The 21,818-nt window shown below is 47.1% G+C and overlaps 1 protein-coding gene across 4 annotated transcripts in view; it reads right to left on the bottom strand.

Annotated features, from left to right (window-relative positions):
* Positions 1 to 21,818, bottom strand: part of LOC132827680 (caskin-2-like) — a 277,191-nt gene that overhangs the window by 70,821 nt on the left and 184,552 nt on the right. For all 4 annotated transcript variants that reach the window (XM_060844329.1, XM_060844327.1, XM_060844328.1 and 1 more), the window contains 3 exons: positions 16,646 to 16,743; positions 13,662 to 13,807; positions 3,245 to 3,340 (listed from right to left, as the gene is read on the bottom strand). In XM_060844329.1, coding sequence (XP_060700312.1) covers positions 3,245 to 3,340; positions 13,662 to 13,807; positions 16,646 to 16,743 — 340 coding nt within the window. The remainder of the gene's footprint in view (positions 1 to 3,244; positions 3,341 to 13,661; positions 13,808 to 16,645; positions 16,744 to 21,818) is intronic.

Below are 21,818 nucleotides of genomic sequence, written 5' to 3'. Positions count from 1 at the left end.
TACCTGAGAATGGTCCAGGCCATGATGTGTGGTGTAGTCCTGAATGGTTGATCACCATCACGATCAAGAGTAGTGCTGGTCCCTCCACTGAAGTGAAAAAGTGAGGACTGCAGATGCTGGAAATCAGATCTGAAAATGTGTTGCTGGAAAAGCGCAGCAGGTTAGGCAGCATCTAAGGAACAGGAGAAGCCCTTCTTCATTCCTGAAGAATGGCTTATGCCCGAAACGTCGAATCTCCTGCTCCTTGGATGCTGCCTGACCTGCTGCACTTTTCCAGCAACACATTTTCAGCTCCTTCGAAGTGCCCTCCATTTAGCTTCTGCTGGGGTTTTCTCTTTACATGTATCCTGTCCCATCACCTGGCCCCAGGTAACCATTAGACTCATGAGCCAATTGTCAGCTGAAGCTTTTGTGCTATTTAACTATAGGGGGCTTCATGGCCTCAGCCCTGTCCAACTCTGAACCTGAACTGATGCCCGTACAAAGATACTTCTTAGCAAAAGCTAATGGATAATGCTAAAGCCGCTCAGATGATCCCCTCCCTGGCAGTAACCTGGCAACACAGGGGCCAATGTGCTCCAACAACTGAGAATAGCACTGTAATAATCAGAAAGAATGAATGGAAAACAAAGGGATATGCAAGTTTCATAGCTCCTTGAAAGTGGAGTCGCAGGTGGATAGGATAGTGAAGTCGGCGTTTGGTATAATTTCCTTTATTGGTCAGAGTATTGAGTATGGGAATTAGGATGTCATGTTGTGGCTGTACAGGACATTGGTTAGACCACTGTTGGAATATTGTGTGCAATTGTGGTCTCCTTCCTATCAGAAAGATGTTGTGAAATTTGAAAGGGTTCAGAAAAGATTTACAAGGATGTTGCCTGGGTTGGAGGATTTGAGCTAAAGCGAGAGGCTGAACAGGCTGGGGCTGTTTTCCCTGGAGCGTCGAGATTGAGGGGTGACTTTATAGAGTTTTACAAAATTATGAGGGGCATGGATAGGATAAATAGGCAAAGTCTTTTCCCTGGGATGGTGGAGTCCAGAACTAGAGGGCATAGGTTTAGGGCGAGAGGGGAAAGATATAAAAGAGACCTAAGGGGCAACTTTTTCACGCAGAGGGTGGTACGTGTATGGAATGAGCTGCCAAAGGAAGTGGTGAAGGCTGGTACAAATTGGATGGGTATATGAATAGGAAGGGTTTGGAGGGATATGGGCCGGGTGCTGGCAGGTGGGACTAGATTGGGTTGGGATATCTGGTCAGCTTGGACCGAAGGGTCTGTTTCCATGCTGTACATCTCTATGACTCTGAGTTAAAGAATAGAATCAGCTTCATGGATAGGATAAATAGACAAGACTTTCCCCTTGGGTGGGGGAGTCCAGAACAAGAGGGTGAGAGGGGAAAGATATAAAAGAGACCTAAGGGGCAGTTTTGCATGTAGAGGGTGGTACATGGAGGCTACATTTGCAACATTTAAAAGGCATCTGGATGGGCATATGAATAGCAAGGGTTTAGAGGGATATGGGCTGGATGCTGACAGGTGGGACTAGATTGGGTTGGGATATCTGGTTGGCACGGATTAGTTGGACCAAAGGGTCTGTTTCCGTGCTGTACATCTCTATGACTCTATGACAAACTTGGCCTTTACTTGGGCTCAAAGCTGCAAGATGTAGAGAATCCATCCAGCCCGGGTTCTTCCTCTACAAACCCCCCAGCTGCGCTCCATGTTGGTGCTGTGTGGTGAACACACCTCCCCAAAATAAGTTAAAGTCATCCTTCAACATGCAGCTGGTGTTTCGATCAGCAGGTACTGTGGGCAATGGCATTGACAGGATCAAACCCAGGCAAGCTCTCTACACTCTGATCTGAAAGTGCAGGTCTAAAGCTCGCTAAGGGCAAAGGTCAGGATAACACACCCCTTCAAACTGCAAAACAGACACTAAGGAGGAAGGCTCATGAGGAGAATTTCATTTAAGGACTTACTCCCGTTACCAAAGAGATCAGTAACTTGGGGGTACAGGTTACAAAACACTGATGGAGGAATGGAAGGCAAGTTTACAACTGTGACAGCAGGATCAATGTATTACTGTGGGAGGAAACCAGAGCACCCAGAGGAAACCCACGCAGGCACGGGGAGAATGTGCCAACTCCACACAGACAGTTGCCTGAGGCGGGAATTAAACCTGGGTCCCTGGCGCTGTGAGCCAGCAGTGCTAACCACTGAGCCACCATGCCACCCCAATGGATTGATTTTATTCCTGAGTGTCCATTAAGCAGTGGACAAGTCATTGATGGGGTTGTGTTGTAAAACATTATGTTCCAGCTACAGCTGTAGCCATACATTGATCCTGCTGTCACAGTTGTACATACACAGACGGTGCTAAAGCAAGAAAGGAAGACTTGCATTTATCTAGTGCCCTTCACAACCTAAGGTTGACCACAAGTCCTTTACAGCTAAAAATCACTCTTATAATTTAGGGAAATGTGACAGTCAGTTGATATACAAAACCTCACAAACTACAATGAGATGGCTGACCAATTCAGATGTTTTAGGTGGAGGCACAGTGGCTCAGTAGCTAGCACTGCTGCTTCACAGCGCTCGGGACCTGGGTTTGATCCCACCCTTGGTTCTGAATTAGTGATTGTCAGCCAAGGTTTTGCATTCAGATCCTGGCGTGGGGTTTGAGGTGCTGAGCTTCTAACACCTCCAGGAGCCACCAGAGAGAACACACCACTAATACCTCAGGTGAACTGACGTCTCTGGGTGGGTTCGATTGTTATACTCAACCCTACACCTTCCAATTTCAGTGTCCACTTCTTCACAAGTCTCAATCCTGGTCCCAGTCTCTTCACAATTCATGTCCACCCCTCTTTCAACATTCCAATTCGGATTCTCAATCTCTCTACAGTTTCCAATCCCAGTCACACACATCCACAAATTCCAATCATGGTCCCACTGGCTTCACACTTCTCAATCCCAAACTCCACTCCTTCCATTATTCCTAATCCCAATGCCCACTTTCCCTACTTCCCAGTCTCTCTACATTTCCAAACCCCAATCCCGCTCTTGTTGACACAGATTGTGTGTCAGTATCAACAAATCTGGTTAATTGTCCCTTCTAAGCAACGATCCTGGAGTTACTCAGTCTGCCTCAGTTGTTAAACAGTCTTCCATCAACAGAAACCTGAGCATTGAGATTATGAGGAAGGTCCCGAGTTACACACAATTTAATGAGCAAACAATCTTACCTTCAGTCTGCCAAACTCACACGCGAGATCCAACGGTGTCTTCTTGGCCTTATTTACAATGCATGGGTTGGACTGGTGCTGTAGGAGCATCTCGGACTGTCAGGTAAAATAATCACAGTCTTGGTTACACCAGACGGACAAGCCTGTTCAAATTCCATCTTGATATACAGAACACAGAGCCCTTTCTTTCAGCCCTTCCCTGCCCCCCTTCCCCCCACTCAGCTTATTGAGTCAACCCATACCTCAATAGAGTGTGGTTCAGTAGGCAGCACAGTGGCTCAGTGGTTAGCACTGCTGCCTCACAGCGCCAGGCACCCAGGTTCAATTCCAGCCTCGGGTGACTGTCCGTGTGGAGTTTGCACATTCTCCCCGTGTCTGTGCAAGTTTTTTCTGAATGCTCCGAATTTCCTCTCACAACCCAAAGACTTGCAGGTTAGGTGAAGTGACCAAGCTAAATTTCCCATAATGTTAGGTACATGAGTCTGAGGTAAATGTAGGGGAATGCGTCTGGGTGGGTTACTCTTCAGAGGGTCAGTGTGATCTTGTTGGATCAAAGGGCCTGTTTCCACACTGTAGGGAATCCCGCTTAATCTAATCTCCATTACTCAGCAAGTCAAACACTTCATCAAAACCTTTGTATGCCCTCCATGATCTCTCCTACATTTCATACAACCTGGTGTTTGGTGGATCAATTGTTCTGTGCTGTATTATGCAAGTTTGGAAATTCATCCACGCTCATTAATTGGTTACGGCTGGATGTGGACTCCGAACAAAGTAGGCAGACACCAGAAAAACAACTAGAAATGGAGCTTTAAATGTGATTGAAGACATTTTGTGATTCCATTCATTTTTTTAAAGATGATGTAAACAAACTTGTTGTCTCTGCATTGCTGCAACACACAAAAACAGAACATACTTTTTTGAGAGATCGTAGAATCCCTACAGTATGGAAGCAGGCCATTTGGTCCATCAAGTCCACCCTGACTCTCCAAAGAGCATCCCACCCATTCACCCATCCCTCCCCACCCTATTCCTGGCACCCTGCATTTCCCAGGGCTAACCCACCTAGCCTACAGATCCCTGGACACTATGGGCAATTTAACATGGCCGATCCAGCTAACTTGCACATCTCTGGACCGTGGGAGGAAACCAGAGCACCGGGAGGAAACCCACACGCACACGGGGAAAATGTGCAAACCCCACACAGACAGTCGCCCAAAGCTGGAATTGAAACCAGGTCCCTGGTGCTGTGAGGTAGCAGTGCTAACCACTGAGCCACAGTGCTGCCCTAAATTTTGTATTCTAAATGTGCTTTATTTGAATTGTGATATACAAGATAAAAACTATGTTAAATCTCACTGCAGCACAACAATACTGTGTTTCTGTAGCATCTTAATTTGATTAAGACATTCCAGTGTACTTCACAGACACATTTTAAAAGCAATGTTTGGCACTGAGCTGCATAATGAGGTAGTAGAGGTGGATGATCAAAAGTTTGGCGAAGGAGGTAGTTTTTAAAGTGGGTCTTACACGAAGAGAAAGAGGGAGAGAATGGTAGAGAATCGGAGAGGTACTGAAATATGAAAATCAAGAGTTTAGTGCTCAGGGAATGAAAGGTGTTTGAATGATTTTATTGTCATGTGCATTGAGTAAAGCAGTAAAATACAGTGATAATCTTTTCCATTGTCGCCACAATTTGGCGCCATTTTGAATAGTTTAAGAATCAGCAAAAAAAAATTAGAAAGATGTAGCTTAGAGACAGTCCATTAGTCCTCAGCCAGCTCATCATCAACAACACCTATACTGGCATTCTTCCTCCACCGCCTCACCACTTACCATACCAGGCTCCAACAAACGGTGAAGTTGCCGATCCCCAGGCACCATTTTTTGCCAGGGGACTTACCTCTGCCGATGTAGCAGCCGCTAATTTCAATGCCAGTTCCTGTGCTCACCCCAGAAAGCTAAGTAAGAGCCCACTCGCTGCCACCACATGTTCTGTGCTGGACCCACTCACATCCCTCTAAGTTCCTCACCACCTCCAATGCCATCCAAGCTCAGGACAAGAGGTAAGTAAAAGGAAAGAAGAGAAAACAGAAAAGAAAAGTAGTTGGAGTTGACAGGCCCCGGCTCACGGCCCCTACTCCACCGCCATCTTGATGACATCACCGGGCACCTGGACTGGAGATGCTGCCTCCAACGGTGGAGCAATTGAAATTGAGGCCGTTCAACAGCTGGAGGAGCACAGATATTCCAGAGACTCGTGTGGCTGGAGATAGAGAGCAGCAAGGTCATGAAGGAATTTGAAAATGAAAATGAGAATTTTAAGAGTGACGTTATTTAACTGGGATGTCAATAAGCACAGGGAGCAATGAATGAATAAGTCAAGGAGCGAATAAGGACATGGGGCAGCAGAGATTTCAGATGGTCTACAGTTTACGGATGTGTGAATGTGGGAAGCCAGCCAGGATTCCACAGGAATAATCAAGACCATGGGTAACAAAGCTGGGGCTGAGGGCACTAACAGCCGATCAGGCAGAGGAGCCATGCAGTATCATCCAAAAAATAACCACCAATACAGCACGATCAGCCAACTGTGCTCATCTTCGGACGAATGCAAGGAAGACTTGACTATGTTCATCTTTTCCCTCAGGAAATCACACAGGAACTGAGCTACTGTGAAGAACAATTGATTCTGTAAAGATGATGCCACAAACAGCAGCTGAGATGAGCGGTCAGTTAATCTGTCATCATGATGTCAGCTCAGGCACTAATATCAGCCAAGACTCTGGAAGGAACTCACTGCTCCTTCCACCAACCATTTATAAAATCCAAATAAGCCAACACAGATGGGCTTTTAAAATTTAACGTTTGTTGTGAAAGACAATGTCTCTGATAGTGCAGCTCTCACTCAGTGTGACTCTGAAATCACAGCCTGCATTACATACTCAAGGCCTGAACACTACCCCTATGTCCTTTACTCACCCTCACACCCCAGACCCTGTCATTATGTGGGCGGCTTTCAGCAAAGCTAACCCATTCTCACCTACACATTGACCCCATTGTCAGCTTTTCTCTTCCCCTGGCACACTATCAGCCATCCTTTTGTCTCCCTCACTATTAATCTCTCTCTCTCTGGGCTCTATCTCCATCTGTCTCCTCACTCATTCCCCACATCCCATCCTGTCTTAAGAACATAAGAACCAGGAGCAGGAGGCGGCCATCTGGCTCTTCAAGCCTGCTCCACCATTCAATAGGATCATGGCAGATCGTTTCATGGACTCAACTCCATTTACCTCCCTCTCACCATTACCCTTAATTCCTTTACTGATCAACAATCTATCCATGTCTGCTTTAAAAACATTCAACGAGGTACCTTCAACTGCTTCACTGGGCTTCCTGGTTACTATCATTTCTGAAACTGGAAACGTTTACTCTGTTTCTCTCTCCACAGATGCTGCCAGACCTGCTGAATTTCTCCAGCACTTTCTGTTCTTGTTTCAGATTTTCAGCAACAGCTAGTTTTAGTTTCATTTATTTACTTAGTCAGGTCTCTGGTTGACTCAGCTATTCATCCCCTTGTTGTTGCAAGGGCATTGTTGACATAGAAAATGTCTGACATATGTCTGTAAATAGTAGTCACTGCGCTGCCGAAGAAATCTTCAGACATAATATATCAGAAGATGCTTTAACCGTGTGATCAAAAGTTCCTTTTGATCATTTGCTATTATCCAGACTCTCCTACCCTCTCCTGCTTTCTTGTGTTGGGCAGACCTTAGGAAAATGTGGACAGAGAAAGGTTGCTTAATGAGTAGGGGATTAAAACAAAAATCTTTAAACAACTCGGCTGCAGATCTGATCAATCTGCCAGTGCAGTTTGTCAGGCAGCCAATAGGAGGCATAGGAGAGTCAGTGTGGGAATGTGAGGGGGACTGGCCCAGTTCTCTATAAGTCTCCCCCCCCCACCCCCCAGAGGGAAGAGGAGACACAGCTTTTTCATTATTTTGTTTGACACGGGCCCTCAGGATGTATAAGATCGAGAGAGGAGGATTTGAAACACCCTGCTGAGCGACGTTCCCCAGCTCTGAGGGGTGTAGAAGTGAGCAGTGAAGGTGGTGGTGAAGGGTAATGAAAGTTCCCGGTGCTGAGCTGACCCCACACACAGATTCCAGCGTTGGTGTGATTCAATCTGATCAGTTTTCACAACATTGCCCAGGAGGTTCCATGGTTTAACCCTTTCCTTTTGTCCCAGCAAGACGGAAGTTCACGCAGCAGTTTGGCAGGTAGGGATATGGGAAACGGACAGGAGATTGGCATGAGATAACAGAACTGTTCAGGTATGATTGGGCTGAATGACCTCTTTCTGCAACATGATAATTCTTTGATTGCGAGAGCCTGTGAACGGGGTTTGGGGAGCTACAGTCTCAGTATTTTCCCAAATGCCACCTTGAGGCCAAAATAATACCCACCTAGCCTGACACTGCCTCCAGCCAACAACAATGACTTTCATTTATATCCTGCCTTTTAGCTGCTCACATCCCCCAGGGTGACCACTTCAAACCAGCTGTGACACTGCAGTTGGTGTCAGGTCACATGGCCAAAGGAAGGCTCAGTTGAGGAGATGGGTTTAAGGAGGATGAACTTCCGCCCAGCTCCCAATGGCACAGCCTTCAAAGACAGGGATACTCAGTCATTACACTGACAATGTTCCCGGTCCCACAGTCTGTACACTCGTGGTGTTCCCTATCACAAAGTCATTACACTGACAGTATTCCCAATCCCATAGTCCATACACCGGCAATTTCCCCATCCCACAGTCATTACACTGACAGTATTCCTGGTCCCATAGTCCATACATAAGTGATGTTCCCAATCCCACAGTCCTTGCACTGGTGGTGTTCTTGGTCCAACAGGCCATACACTGATTCTATTCCCAATCCCACTGTCCATACACTGGTGATGTTCCCGATCCAACAGCCCATCCACAGGCAGTTTTCCCGATCCCACAGTCTGTACACAGACAATGTTCCTGATCCCACAGCCAACACACTGGTGGTGTTCCCGATCCTACAGCCACATACTGACAGCGTTCCCAATCCCGCAGTCCACCGACTGACAAGTGTTCCTGATTTCACATCCTTACCTTCCCACAGTGTTGATGTGAATCCGCCGTTCCCTGTACATTCCCCCCTCCTCTCTCTGACCTGATCCCTCCTTTTCCATGGTGGCGCCTAGCTCAGACCCTGTTCCTGTTCCTGCCCCAGTCCAATGCCCGAAACTGCTCCCTCTCCTTTTGTGTAATCCACGTCAGGCTTCCATCCTTCACCCTGGGCTAAGGAAAGGCTTGTTTTCATGTTTCAGATGAAAGTCGGTAATTGCCTTTTAAACACTCATTTCATTTCAAAACAAACAAGTCTTGGCTGAACAAGTCTTGGCTCGCTGACATGTCTCAAAGATTCTGATAATTATACGCTCTTTAAGAAACACCCTCCACAACTCTCAACAACTCTCACCAAATCCTCAAATCTCACCCACAATCAGCACAGGGCCAGAGAAGGAGAGGTCTGGATATTTAAAGGGACAGGGCCCTGAATTAATGGTCTCAGTAACGGGCCTGTTCACCAGCCAGAAAGCCATTGGTAACTCTGCCTTGCCCGTTCCTGGGATCCCTGATGGGATGGAATATCAATGAGACAGTGACAGCCCACGCTCTGTGTCCTGTGCCGAGAATGGCCAAGACTGCACCGAAAATGCCCCCAGCTCTCTCGTCCCAGCAACGCCCCTGGGAGTTGTAGTCACTGCTGCTTGGTGACCCACTGGGATTTGGCAGAGGGCGAGGGTCACCATGGAGGGTAGGTGCAGATCCTCTTTCAGCATGGTGTGACGGTAGGACCTGGTGTCCGAGAAGGAGCTGCATCCTGCCCTCAAGAACCCACCAAGAGGGCAGGGGAGCCCTCCCCTCAGGAGGTAGAATCCCAGCAGTGACAACTTGGTTGGCCCCGAAGGGCCTCAACTGACCCAGGAAGGCAGCCCTGCGCCTCTGCTTTCATCCTTCCGCCTCTGCTTTCATCCTTCCTCCCAGTGACCCTCTCTGGGTCACCAAGCTGCAGTCCCAGACGTGGCCACAACTCCCAGCGGCACTCTTGGGACCGCTGGGCGCTGTTCTCAATGCCATCTTTGGCTTTCTCAGCTGACTGTTGGCATGCTAAGAGGCCAACATTCAACCTTCCAACCAATATACATCCAGCAGCCCCTCCACTGTAACCAGACAAAAGGCCTGCACTTTGTCATTAATGGGGATCATGCTATTTATGATATCCTGGTATTATCACATTTTTTTTTAGACTTACAGTGTGGAAACAGGCCCTTCGGCCCAACAAGTCCACACCGACCCGCCGAAGCGCAACCCACCCATACCCCTACATTTACCCCTTACCTAACACTACGGGCAATTTAGCTTGGCCAATTCACCTGACCCGCACATCTTTGTGACTGTGGGAGGAAACCGGAGCACCCGGAGGAAACCCACGCAGACACGGGGAGAACGTGCAAACTCCACACAGTCAGTCGCCTGAGTCGGGAATTGAACCCGGGTCTACAGGCGCTGTGAGGCAGCAGTGCTAACCACTGTGCCACCGTGCCGCCCACCCACATAGTCAGTCGCCTGAGTCGGGAATTGAACCCGGGTCTACAGGCGCTGTGAGGCAGCAGTGCTAACCACTGTGCCACCGTGCCGCCCACATGTTGGCACAAATGCAGCCAATCCCACACAAACTGCCTTTCACACAATGACCTGTCTCCTGGAAGTGGTAAACAATAAAATCCCAAGACATCAACAGTTCCTGTAATCAATTGGCCTGGAACCCCAATTGTGCGAGTTATACATTCCACTTCTCTTCCATGTTCCCAGGAAGAAAATTGGAGGTTAGTTGCTCTGATGGTTGTGGGGTTCATCCAATGAGTGGGTGAACTACTCTTCAGTGACCCTCATAAAGGAGGGGTTAATCAGTGAATGTGAGTAAGTATCACATGATCAGGAAGAAGCGATCACGCTGGAGTGAGACACAGTGTGAGTGAGTACAGGGGAATCTCGAATATCTGGCATTCGATTTTCGAAATTTCGGATTGTCCGAACAAGACTGCAAGATCCCAATGCTTAGCTAAACTGTGTTATCCAGCATTCGATTTTCCAAACACTTGATTATCCAAACAAAATACCGCCCAGCTTGTGTCATTCGGATAATGGAGGTTCCTCTGTATATTGGGACTTTGGAGGCAGTGTGGTAACGTGGTGCAGAGGGGAAGTAGTACTTTTTTGGCTCACAGTTTGTAAAGGTTTTATAGTAGGATATTTTGAAGCTCAGGATCAGAGCCCAGCACAAAATAAAAACATCATAAGAAAATTGTAAGTTCATCAGTTGTCAGTAATAGTTGCTAATTTGACTATCTATCATAGGATAGATACCTTTAGATTGAGGGTAAACAGGTTACATGTTTACAGATTACAAACTAAAAGACCAGTGGGAGTTTTTTTTAAAACAAATTAAGAGCGAAGTAAATAGAGATGGAGGACCAGGAGACATGTTGTGGGGGCTGCTGGAGCCCATTGTGATCCTAATGACCACATCTGCAGCAAGTGTTGGTTGCTCGAGAAAGCTCAGGAGTTGATGTGCTGGACTCTGAGCTTCAAACACGTTGATACATCAGGGAGGGGACGAGTTACCTGGATGCTGTGTTTCAGGAGGCAGTCACACCTCTTGGATTAATGAGCTTGGATGTGGTCAGCGCTCAAGCACTGGAGGGTGTGACTATGAGCGAGGTAGGTAGAGGGATCCAGGAGGTAGTGCTGAAGGAGCCTCCACCTTTGAGCTTGTCTAACAGGTTTGAGATTCTTGCTCTCTGTATGGACGAGAGTGAGGGCTGTAAGGAGGTAGGGCAAACTGACCATTGCACAGTGCTGAGGGGAGAAAAGAGAAATGTAGTTATAATCGGGGATAGTATAGTCAGGGGAATCAACACTGTGGTCAGGATTAAGAGGTCCAAAGGCTGTGTTGCCTGCCTGGTGCCCAGGTTCAGGATATTTCATTTAGGACTCAGAGGAACTTGGAGTGGGATGGGAAGATCCAGTCACGGTCCACATAAGTACTAATCTTACAGGTAGAAACAGTAAGGGGTTCTGCTGAGGGATTATGAACAGCTAGGGGCTTAATTTAAAAGCAGAGCCAAAAGATTATACTTCCTGATCACTACTTGAGCACGAGCAAATCAGCACAAGAACAAGATTAAAGGAGTAAAAGATTGGTGTGGTCATCACGAAGGAGAAAGTACTGGGGAAGCTGAAAAGCCGGAAGGTGGATAAGTCACCTGGATCAGATAGACTACACCCCAAGGTCCGGAAGAAGAAGATAGCTGAGGGGGTTGTGGAGGCATTGGTGGTGATTTTTCAGGAACTATTGGAGTTAGGGAGGGTCCCAGAGGACTGGCTAATGTAGCAGCCATGTTTATGGAGGGGAGGAAAGAAAAGGCAGGAGACAATAGCGGCACGGTGGCACAGTGGTTAGCACTGCTGCCTCACAGCGCCAGGGACCTGGGTTCAATTCCCGCCTCAGGCGACTGACTGTGTGGAGTTTGCACATTCTCCCCGTGTCTGCGTGGGTTTCCTCCGGGTGCTCCAGTTTCCTCCCACAGTCCAAAGATGTGCGGGTCAGGTGAATTGGCCATGCCAAATTGCCCGTAGTGTTAGGTAAGGGGTATATGTAGGGGTATCGGTGGGTTGCGCTTCGGCGGGTCGGTGTGGACTTGTTGGGCCGAAGGGCCTGTTTCCACACTGTAAGTAATCTAATCTAACTATAGGCTGGTTAGCCTGACCTCGGTCATTGGTAAGATTTTAGTGTCCATTATTAAGGATGAGATTGCGGAGTACTTGGAAGTGTACGGTGAAATAAGACTGAGTCAGCACGGCTTCGACAAGGGGTAGTCATGATTGATAAATTGGTTAGAATTCTTTGAAGAGGTAACAAGCAAGTTAAAAATGAGGTCTGCAGATGCTGGAGATCACAGCTGCAAATGTGTTGCTGGTCAAAGCACAGCAGGCCAGGCAGCATCTCAGGAATAGAGAATTCGACGTTTCGAGCATAAGCCCTTCATCAGGAATGAGAGAGAGTAGCCAAGCTGGCTAAGATAAAAGGTAGGGAGGAGGGACTTGGGGGAGGGGCGATGGAGGTGGGATAGGTGGAAGGAGGTCAAGGTGAGGGTGATAGGCCGGAGTGGGGTGGGGGCGGAGAGGTCAGGAAGAAGATTGCAGGTTAGGAGGGCGGTGCTGACTTGAGGGAACCGACTGAGATGAAATCCTTGTAGAGGGAGGAAGAGAGCGTCTTCAAGGAAGGCATCCTTGTAAGAGGATTCGCAGTAGGTTAAAATCTTCGAGTAAAAAATGAGGTCTGCAGATGCTCTCCAGCATCTGCAGACCTCATTTTTTACTCGAAGATTTTAACCTACTGCGAATCCTCTTACAAGGATGCCTTCCTTGAAGAAGCTCTCTTCCTCCCTCTACAAGGATTTCAGTGAGTCCCTCTCTCACTGCACCCCCCAGGTCATCTCCTCTGCATCTCAGTCGGTTCCCTCAACTCAGCACCGCCCTCCTAACCTGCAATCCTCTTCCTGACCTCTCCGCCCCCACCCCACTCCGGCCTATCACCCTCACCTCGACCTCCTTCCACCTATCCCACCTCCATCGCCCCTCCCCCAAGTCCCTCCTCCCTACCTTTTATCTTAGCCAGCTTGGCTACTCTCTCTCATTCCTGATGAAGGGCTTATGCTCGAAACGTCGAATTCTCTATTCCTGAGATGCTGCCTGGCCTGCTGTGCTTTGACCAGCAACACATTTGCAGCTAACAAGCAAGTTAGACAAAGGAGAGCTAGTGTTCATGAGCTATTTGGATTTCCAGAAGGCATTTGACATGGTGCCTCACAGGCCAGCCGGTGGAACCATAACCCAATGTGGATCAGAGTGGTGAGCAGCAGCAGATCAACAAGCCAGAAAAAAAGATGGGTGCTAGTCATGCAAAACCTATTGGCCCAAAGACTGTCAAGCAGCCTTGGAAACCACTGTGTCAAGACCAACAATGTCGCATCCGTCAACCAATCAACCCTCAGGAACTCTTGTGGCATCATGGTAAATGTTCCTAATCTGACCCAAGAGGCCTTGGTTCAATATCCACCTGCTCCTAGAGGAGTAAAATATCTACAACCAATCCTCACTGGGTCACTGTGAAGAAACAGATTCAAAATGTATGACATCCCATCCACAGCGATTATGTGGTCACCATTAGTACACTCTAGTGTTGGCAGAGAAATGGTCCTCCTCAAGGACTACAGGAGATCAGTGATAACACAGGGTGGGGGGGGGGTTCTCACTTACCACGTCATAGTGTCCATACTGTGCTGCAAGGTGCAATGGGATCTGACCATCCTGCGAGGCAACGTTTACCACTGCTCCAGCTCGGAGGAGCAATCGCACGGGTTCCAGCTTTCCCTGCCACGCTGCATAGTGTAACGGCCTCATCCCTGCACCAAACATCACACAGCATAGAAAGGAGCACCATCAGTAATAAAACAATACAAGGAACATTCATCTGAACATCAGAGTTTAACCAGTCAGGATGGCATTGTCCATTCATATGTCAGACAATAGAAATCTGGAACACTCCCTCACTGAAGAATGTGAATGCCAGGACACACTGGATGAGATCAGTTATAGAGTCATAGAGATGTACAACATGGAAACAGACCCTTCGGTCCAACCCGTCCATGCCGACCAGATATCCCAACCCAATCTAGTCCCACCTGCCAGCACCTGGCCCATATCCCTCCAAACCCTTCCTATCATATACCCATCCAAATGCCTCTTAAATGTTGCAATTGTACCAGCCTCCACTACATCCTCTGGTAGCTCATTCCATACACGTACCACACTCTGCATGAAAAGGTTGCCCCTTAGGTCTCTTTTATATCTTTCCCCTCTCACCCTAAACCTATGCCCTCTAGTTCTGGACTCCCCGACCCCAGAGAAAAGACTTTGCCTATTTATCTTATCCATGCCCCTCAATTTCGTAAACCTCTATAAGGTCGTCCCTCAGCCTCCAACGCTCCAGGGAAAACAGCCCCAGCCTGTTCAACCTCTCCCTAGGGCTCAAATCCTCCAACCCTGGCAACATCCTTGTAAATCTTTTCTGAACCCTTTCAAATTTCACAACATCTTTCCGATAGGAAGGAGACCAGAATTGCATTCCAACAGTGACCGAACTAATGTCATGTACAGCCGCAACATGACCTCCCAACTCCTGAATTCAGTACTCTGACCAATAAAGAAAAGCATACCAAACGCCTTCTTCACTATCCTATCTACCTGCGACTCCACTTTCAAGCAGCGATGAACCTGCACTCCAAGGTCTCTTTGTTCAGAAACACTCCCTAGGACCTTACCATTAAGTGTACAAGTCCTGCTAAGATTTGCTTTCACAATATGCAGCACCTCGCATTTATCTGAATTAAACTCCATCTGCCACTTCTCAGCCCATCGGCCCATCTGGTTCAGATCCTGTTGTAATCTGAGGTAGCCCTCTTCGCTGTCCACTCCACCTCCAATTTTGGTGTTACCTGCAAACTTACTAACTGTACCTCTTATGCTCGCATCCAAATCATTTATGTAAATGACAAAAAGTAGAGGACCCAGTACCGATCCTTGTGGCACTCCACTGGTCACAGGCCTCCAGTCTGAAAAACAACCCTCCACCATCACCCTCTGTCTTCTACCTTTGAGTCAGTTCTGTATTCAAATGGCTAGTTCTCCCTGTATTCCGTGAGATCTATCCTTGCTAATCAGTCTCCCATGGGGAATCTTGTCGAACGCCTTACTGAAGTCCATATAGATCACATCCACTGCTCTGCCCTCATCAATCTTCTTTGTTACTTCTTCAAAAAACTTAATCAAGTCTGTGAGACATGATTTCCCACGCACAAAGCCATGTTGACTATCCCAAATCAGTCCTTGCCTTTCGCTTATTGTTGGAGTGAGGGAATCAAAGGGATTTATCAAAAGCAGCTAAACATAGGTGAGTTACAGATCACACCGGACCCCATCGGACAGCAAGGTAGGTCCAAGTACAGACTGTGCCAGCTCCCACCTTCCCACCCAATGGAAAATGTCACTCCCTGTCCGCTCCACTGGCTGGGGAAGAAACGAAGCAGACAGCTTCAGTGGTGAGGATGCAACAGGCAAAATGAAGAAAAAAGCATTTATATAGCACTTTTGATGGAGTAAAACATCCCAGTGCACTTTGCAAGAGGATTATCAAATGAAACTGTGATGCCCACATTCTAATTCTCAACAAGTCCTATTCACCCCTGTCTAGAATGCCCCCATTTTAAAGTGCTTCCCCTCACTTCCAAATGACTCATGATCCCACCCTGCCCTATCTCTGGAACTTCTGCCTGCTTCTAAAACCCTCAGCAATCTTACTGCGCCTCCAGCTCTGGCCTCATGCATCCACGGTTCTCTTTACTTGTCAATCGGTGGCCGTGCCATCACTTGGCTAGGCCCTGTAGTTATGGAATCCTCTGCCCAAACGTTCACCGACTCTTCACCTCTCTCTTTCTGAGGCTTTGGAAAGCCCTCGAAGGAACACCTGGAGTTAATCCAATCCTAAGCCCATTGGGTCAAGTATGAAGTTGGACACGTAGGGCTTTTGTGACACAGTGGTAGTGTCCTTGCCTCTGATTCAGGGCAGCAAGGTTCAGGTCCCACCTGCTCCAGAATTTACGACAGCAACTCTGAACAAGGTGATTAAGAAATATCTATTACTCTCAATAATAGGTTTAAGCACAGGGGTCTACTCTCTGACATATTGCCCCTAGGTCCTGGCAGTCTCTCTTTATCAGTTTAGTCAGTCCTTAAATAGACAATCCCCTTCACCTGTATACTATAACCCTACAACTAACAAACCATTCATATTTGGTCATTATACAGTGTTACGCATATCGACAACAAATTTTGTTACATGTGCCATGGAATGTAAGGCTATGTTAAAGGCACTAAATGCATGGGTGTTGTAGTGGTTTAGGGGGGTGTTTCACACTGTAGTAGACAATCAGTGGAGTGAATCCATGAACATCACAGGGAAAGATGGTGGGTTTTCAGGAGCATCTCAAAGAGCACGAGAGGGGTGAAGGGGATTAGGGAGGGAATAGGCAAAGCAGCTACAGCCACAGCCTCCTTCAATGGAGCAACGGAAACCGGGGGTGAGCAAGAGGCCACAGATTGGAGGAGGACAGGGAGCTCCACAAGTTTGGACAGGAAGCTGAAAGCATGGATTGAGCATGGGAAGAACATAAAATAATACAAACCATTGCTGTCCTTGATATCCACCATGGCCTGGGCTTCGAGCAGCAATGAAATGAGCTCAGTGCTCCCGCTGAGGGCAGCATGGTGCAAAGCTGAGAATCTGCAGATAGAACAGACACACTTCAACAACACAGTCACAAACTGTGGCCCTGAGACCCTTGGACATCACATTGTCCTTCATTCATCAAAGCAGCTCCACGGTTTCAGAACCTTCAAGGTCAGATGTTGGAGAACAAACTATCGTGAACTTTGTTACTTAAACAAATTCCAAATTCAGCAGATCAACGTAGTCCTGCTAAAATAACAAGGAAAACACATTTTGTGACATTTCAGCCAGAATCCTTGAAGTCAGGATTCTAATACATCCCCCCTCCCTAACCATAGCAGTCTCTAATTGTTCTTTTGTAAAACACTCCAGGATTTTCACCTGCACTTTTGAGCTCAGGGTTTCATCACACGTCCCAACTCTTACTCAGCCAACACATCCAGCCTTGTGGCTTACTGTCCCCCTAACACCATACGGAAAGACTCATCACCCAATTCCTATTTTCAAAATAAAAACACAGGACGTGTTAGAGAAACTCAACATCTGTGGAGAGAGAAACAGAGTTAACATTTCAAGTCCAATATGACTCCTCAGACTCTTTGCGGAAGATAGATTGTGCGAAGGAACCTCCAGGAATAAATGTAATCGCAGTTGGCAACTTTTGTGGAACAGTAATTGTTGAAGGCAATGATAAGTCAAAGGAAACTGGGTCTAAACTGTACAACTCTGTGCTCAGCGGACTGCCTCTAGTTCTGATCACTGAGATATGAAGGATGATTTAACAGGCTATTAACAATTGACACAAGACTCACTGATCCCTAGTGTGAACGTACTGGACAGTGAGTAAGGGAATGTGAAAGACTGTTTCCCGGTGCTGCTTGGGAAGTGGATATCCTGGTCAAACTAACATAAAAGGAAGCAGGAGACACTCCTATCACATCAGGCAGAGGCTGAGAACAAAGGGGGACAGCAAATGAAACCTGATGGCAAAAACTGACCCCCTTCCCTGGAGTTGGAGAGAAGACAAAGCGAGTCTTCCCTGAAATGAAACATTGCTTCCTCTTGCCACTCAGCAATTAACTTCTGGACAAGAGAGGTATTTCATGACTCACCAGCAATCAAAACTGTCAGAAGGTCCAATAATGGCCACTGAGAGGCCTCACCTCACCAACTCTTTGACCATCCCCTTTCCAGGCAGGAAAGGTGGCTGGTCTGTGGGTAGGGCATGGAACCCCGACCCTGCCAAACCTCTCCCCACAACATCCCCCGTCCTGCAAAGACAAAATAAAACTCACCCGGTTATCACTCAGTCACCTCCAGAGGATCCCTCAAGCAGTTGTCTTTAGGACCCAAAAGCTACCGTTGTTTGGTTAACCTGCAGTTTTTGCCAATACTCCAGTATCAGAGCACCTGATAGGCAGGTTTCTCATTCTATGGGCGGATTAGGCTGGCAATTAAGTGAGTTATCTTGTCGGTGGGAAGGGGGTGTGTTCATCGCCATCTTAACATGTGTTTCCGCACGGTTAGTTAAAACCTGAGAGGATCCCTGCCAATATGCTTGAAGTGACGCTAAAGGCTCACTGTTCATCCTTTAAAAGTGAATATTGGGCTGACCAGGGACATAGAAGCTTAACCCCATCATACTCGTGGAGGTGCTTGCTAATAGTCCCATTTATCTCCTGAAGCAAAGACGTCCTGACAAGAACACAGAAACTAATCGTTGAATTGAAACTGACAACTTAATGGACAAGGCACATGATCAAACAACTCTGGCTGTGGTGCGGTTAATTAAGTTTTAGACACCATTGCTTCAGTCTGGTAAGGATATAGTTAACATTACCAACAGTCTGCTAAGAATCTATGGCCTTCTAACATCATAACCAGAGGCAGACATCACACGACACAAGGTTATAATCCAACAGGTTTATTTGAAATCATAAGACTTCACCTGTTGAAGGGGCTATGACCCAAAAGCTTACGATTTCAAATAAACCTGTTGGACTATAACCTGGCGTCATGTGACTTTTGACTTTGTTCACCCCAGTCCAACCTCCACATCATCATAACCAAACTTCAGGCTAAACTTCAAGTCTTAACATCTTTGTAACTCAATTCCAAAAGAAGCATTATATCTGCTGGAAATGCAGACACTAACCTCATGTTGCTACAACTTTAATAATTATGAAATGAATTTTGCCATCAGTCAGCTTCACCCACAGTCCTGCAGAGAGGAACTCGCACTGGATAAGGCCTTCCTGCACTCAGACAAAAAAATCAACTAGGTTTTTCCAGCACCACTCTAATCTTGACTCAGACAAAAATCACATGAATTAAAGTTCACATTATTCTGTAAAAAAACATTTTACCTCTTCCATTCCTTTTTTCCCCTATACTTTTATTTCTTCCTTCTATGCTTGTGAATATGTACATATTGCAACAACCATTCCCTTAGACTGAATGCATAAATGAACCTTTCTCAGTGCTTCAGAGCCTCCTGTGAAGTGCTTCTGTGATCTTTCCTCCGGCATTTGTAGTGGTTTGAATCTGCCGCTTCCGGTTGTCAGTTCCTGCTGTCCGTTGCAGAGGTCGGTATATTGGGTCCAGGTCGACGTGCTTATTGATTGAATCTGTATACCGACCACTGCAGCGGACAGCCGGAACTGACAACCAGAAGCGGCAGATTCAAACCACTACAAACGCCGGAGGAAAGATCACAGAAGTGCTTCACAGGAGGCTCCCAAGCACTGAGGATGTCACCTAGACAGGGGACGAAACGTCTGCAACACAAATCCCCAGCTCGGCGAACAGAACCACAACAACGAGCACCCAAGCTACAAATCTTCTCACAAACTTTGAACCTTTCTTCCAGATTAACCCAATCATGTTTGCTCCAGGTCATGGGAACAGGACACACCGACTTGAAAAGGAACAAGGAATCAGAAAAATAAAAAGAAACACTATTGCTAATGGGCGGAAGAGGAGCAAGATGAAACAATTCAATGCTCTTTCTCCACTCACCCCCATCCTTCTGTAACAATGTTACCTGCACATATCACCAGTTAGTTCTGTTATATTTTTGAGAGGCCCATTGAAAGGCCATGGCCCAGGTCACAAGAAAGCACAGTGGGCAGCAGGGCGGCTCAGCGGTTGGCACTGCTACCTCAGAGCACCAGGGACCCAGCCTTGGTTCCAGCCTTGAGTGACACCCAGTGTGGAATTTGCACGTTCTCACCGTGTCTGTGTGTGGATCCGCTGGGTGCTCCACAGTTCAAAGATGTGAAGGTTAGGTGGATTGGCCAAGGGAAATTGTCCAGTAGTGTCCAGGGATGTACAGGCTAGGTGAGGTAGCCATTGGAAATGCAGGGATAGGGTGGGTGGATGGGTTTGGGTGGTGATGTTATTCAGAGGGTCGGTATAGACTCAATGGGCTGAATGGCCTCTTTCCTCACTGTAGGGATTCTATGATTCTGAAAGAGTGTAGACATTTATGACCTTTGCCATCAGTGCGTCAAAGTCAGCAATATCCCACTGGGTGGTCTTCTCCACAGAAGGTGAGAAATACTGTGAATCAGAGCACAGACGAGGTAAATCAGGCAGTGAGGAAAACATGGTCAAGCCTGTTCTGCTCTTATACACCTGAATTGTCAGGGGAGGCTGAAAAAGATCATGGCTTTTACTGATCCTAAGCTAAGAGTAGGGCACAATGCAATGCTGCTCAATTTCAACATCCCGACAACATAGAGAGAGGAAAGATATTTGAAACTCAGTTCAGAAAACAGCACTGACCAGAGATGAAACTTACATTTGGAAAGGGTCTTTCACAATCGCAGGACATTCTGAACGCAATAAAGGCTCTTTGAAAAGTCGTCAGTGTCTTTAAGTATGAAATGTGGTCTCAATATGTTCAACATAATCTCTCATAAACAATTATATTAATCCAAAAGTAGCCCACAATCAGAAGACCTGTCCAGATAAATGCATTCCTGACAGGATAGATCTACTTCACCCATCCTTAAGATGATGGTGCCTCTGTGCCAGGCCCTGGTACAGCTCCCTCCCCCCACCAGCCCAGGCCCAGCTCAGTGCCCTCCCCCTGGGCCCAGCTCACTCCCCACCCCTGGCAGGCTCTGGTTCCAATGCTCTCATCTGGGTTTATTGTTCACATACTGACCATGTGGTGACAAACTAGTTGGCAGGTTTCCAGCAGCTGGCCAATGGCAAGCGAACCCTTGCAGGATCCAGCTGCTCAACGGCAGGCACTCACTCAACACCTCGGAGAAATCACAGGTTCAATTAGCCTGCATTGTCACTGACATCCTTTCCCTCTACAGAGACATCTGATTGCTATCAACCTGACACCAGAAAACTCCCTTTGAAACTACTGAACTCTTTAAAACATTTCAGCTTCAAGCAAGAGCCGTGAAGCGTGTTATGGAAAATTGCCAACCAACTGGAACTTCTTTTTAAATATGCAACGTTGAAACCATCAGATGTAGGAACAGGTGAAGGCCATTCAGCCCATCGTGTCTGCTCTGCCATTCAATAAGGTCACGATTAACCTGATAAACCTCATCATCATTTTCCTGCCTTATCCCCATAACACTTAATTCCCTTAATGATTAAAAATCTGTCTCGTACTTAACAATGGCAAAAAAATACTTAACAACTTAGGTTTGACAGCTCTCTGTGGTAACGAATTCCTCAGATTCACTATCCTCAGGTAAGAAATTTCACATCTGCCCCCCACCTCCGCACACTCTGAGAAGTTGCCTTCTAGTCCTAGATTCTCCCACAATAGGAAACAACCTCTCCGCATCTACGCTGTCAAACGCCCGAAGAATCAATAAGGTCACCGCTCATTCTACTGAACAGCAGAGAGTACAGGTCCAACATACTCACCCTCTCCTCATAACCCACTCCCTCCATAACCAGGAGCAGATTAGTGAACCTCCTCTGCACTACCTCCAATGCCAGTGTACCTTTCCTTAGTTCTTCGCATCTTACCCCTCTCCTTCAAAATCGACTAATGATGCCCATGGCCTAATTTGTGCAAAGTCTTGTGTACCCTGTGCTCACTGACCTACATTAGCTGCCAGTCTAGCAACACCTCCAATTTGAAATGATCATCC

Source organism: Hemiscyllium ocellatum, chromosome 25 (genome assembly GCF_020745735.1).
Source record: "Hemiscyllium ocellatum isolate sHemOce1 chromosome 25, sHemOce1.pat.X.cur, whole genome shotgun sequence".
Taxonomy (NCBI): Eukaryota; Metazoa; Chordata; class Chondrichthyes; order Orectolobiformes; family Hemiscylliidae; genus Hemiscyllium; species Hemiscyllium ocellatum.
Note: the sequence above shows the minus strand (reverse complement) of the source record. Positions and strands in the feature narration are given on the sequence as shown.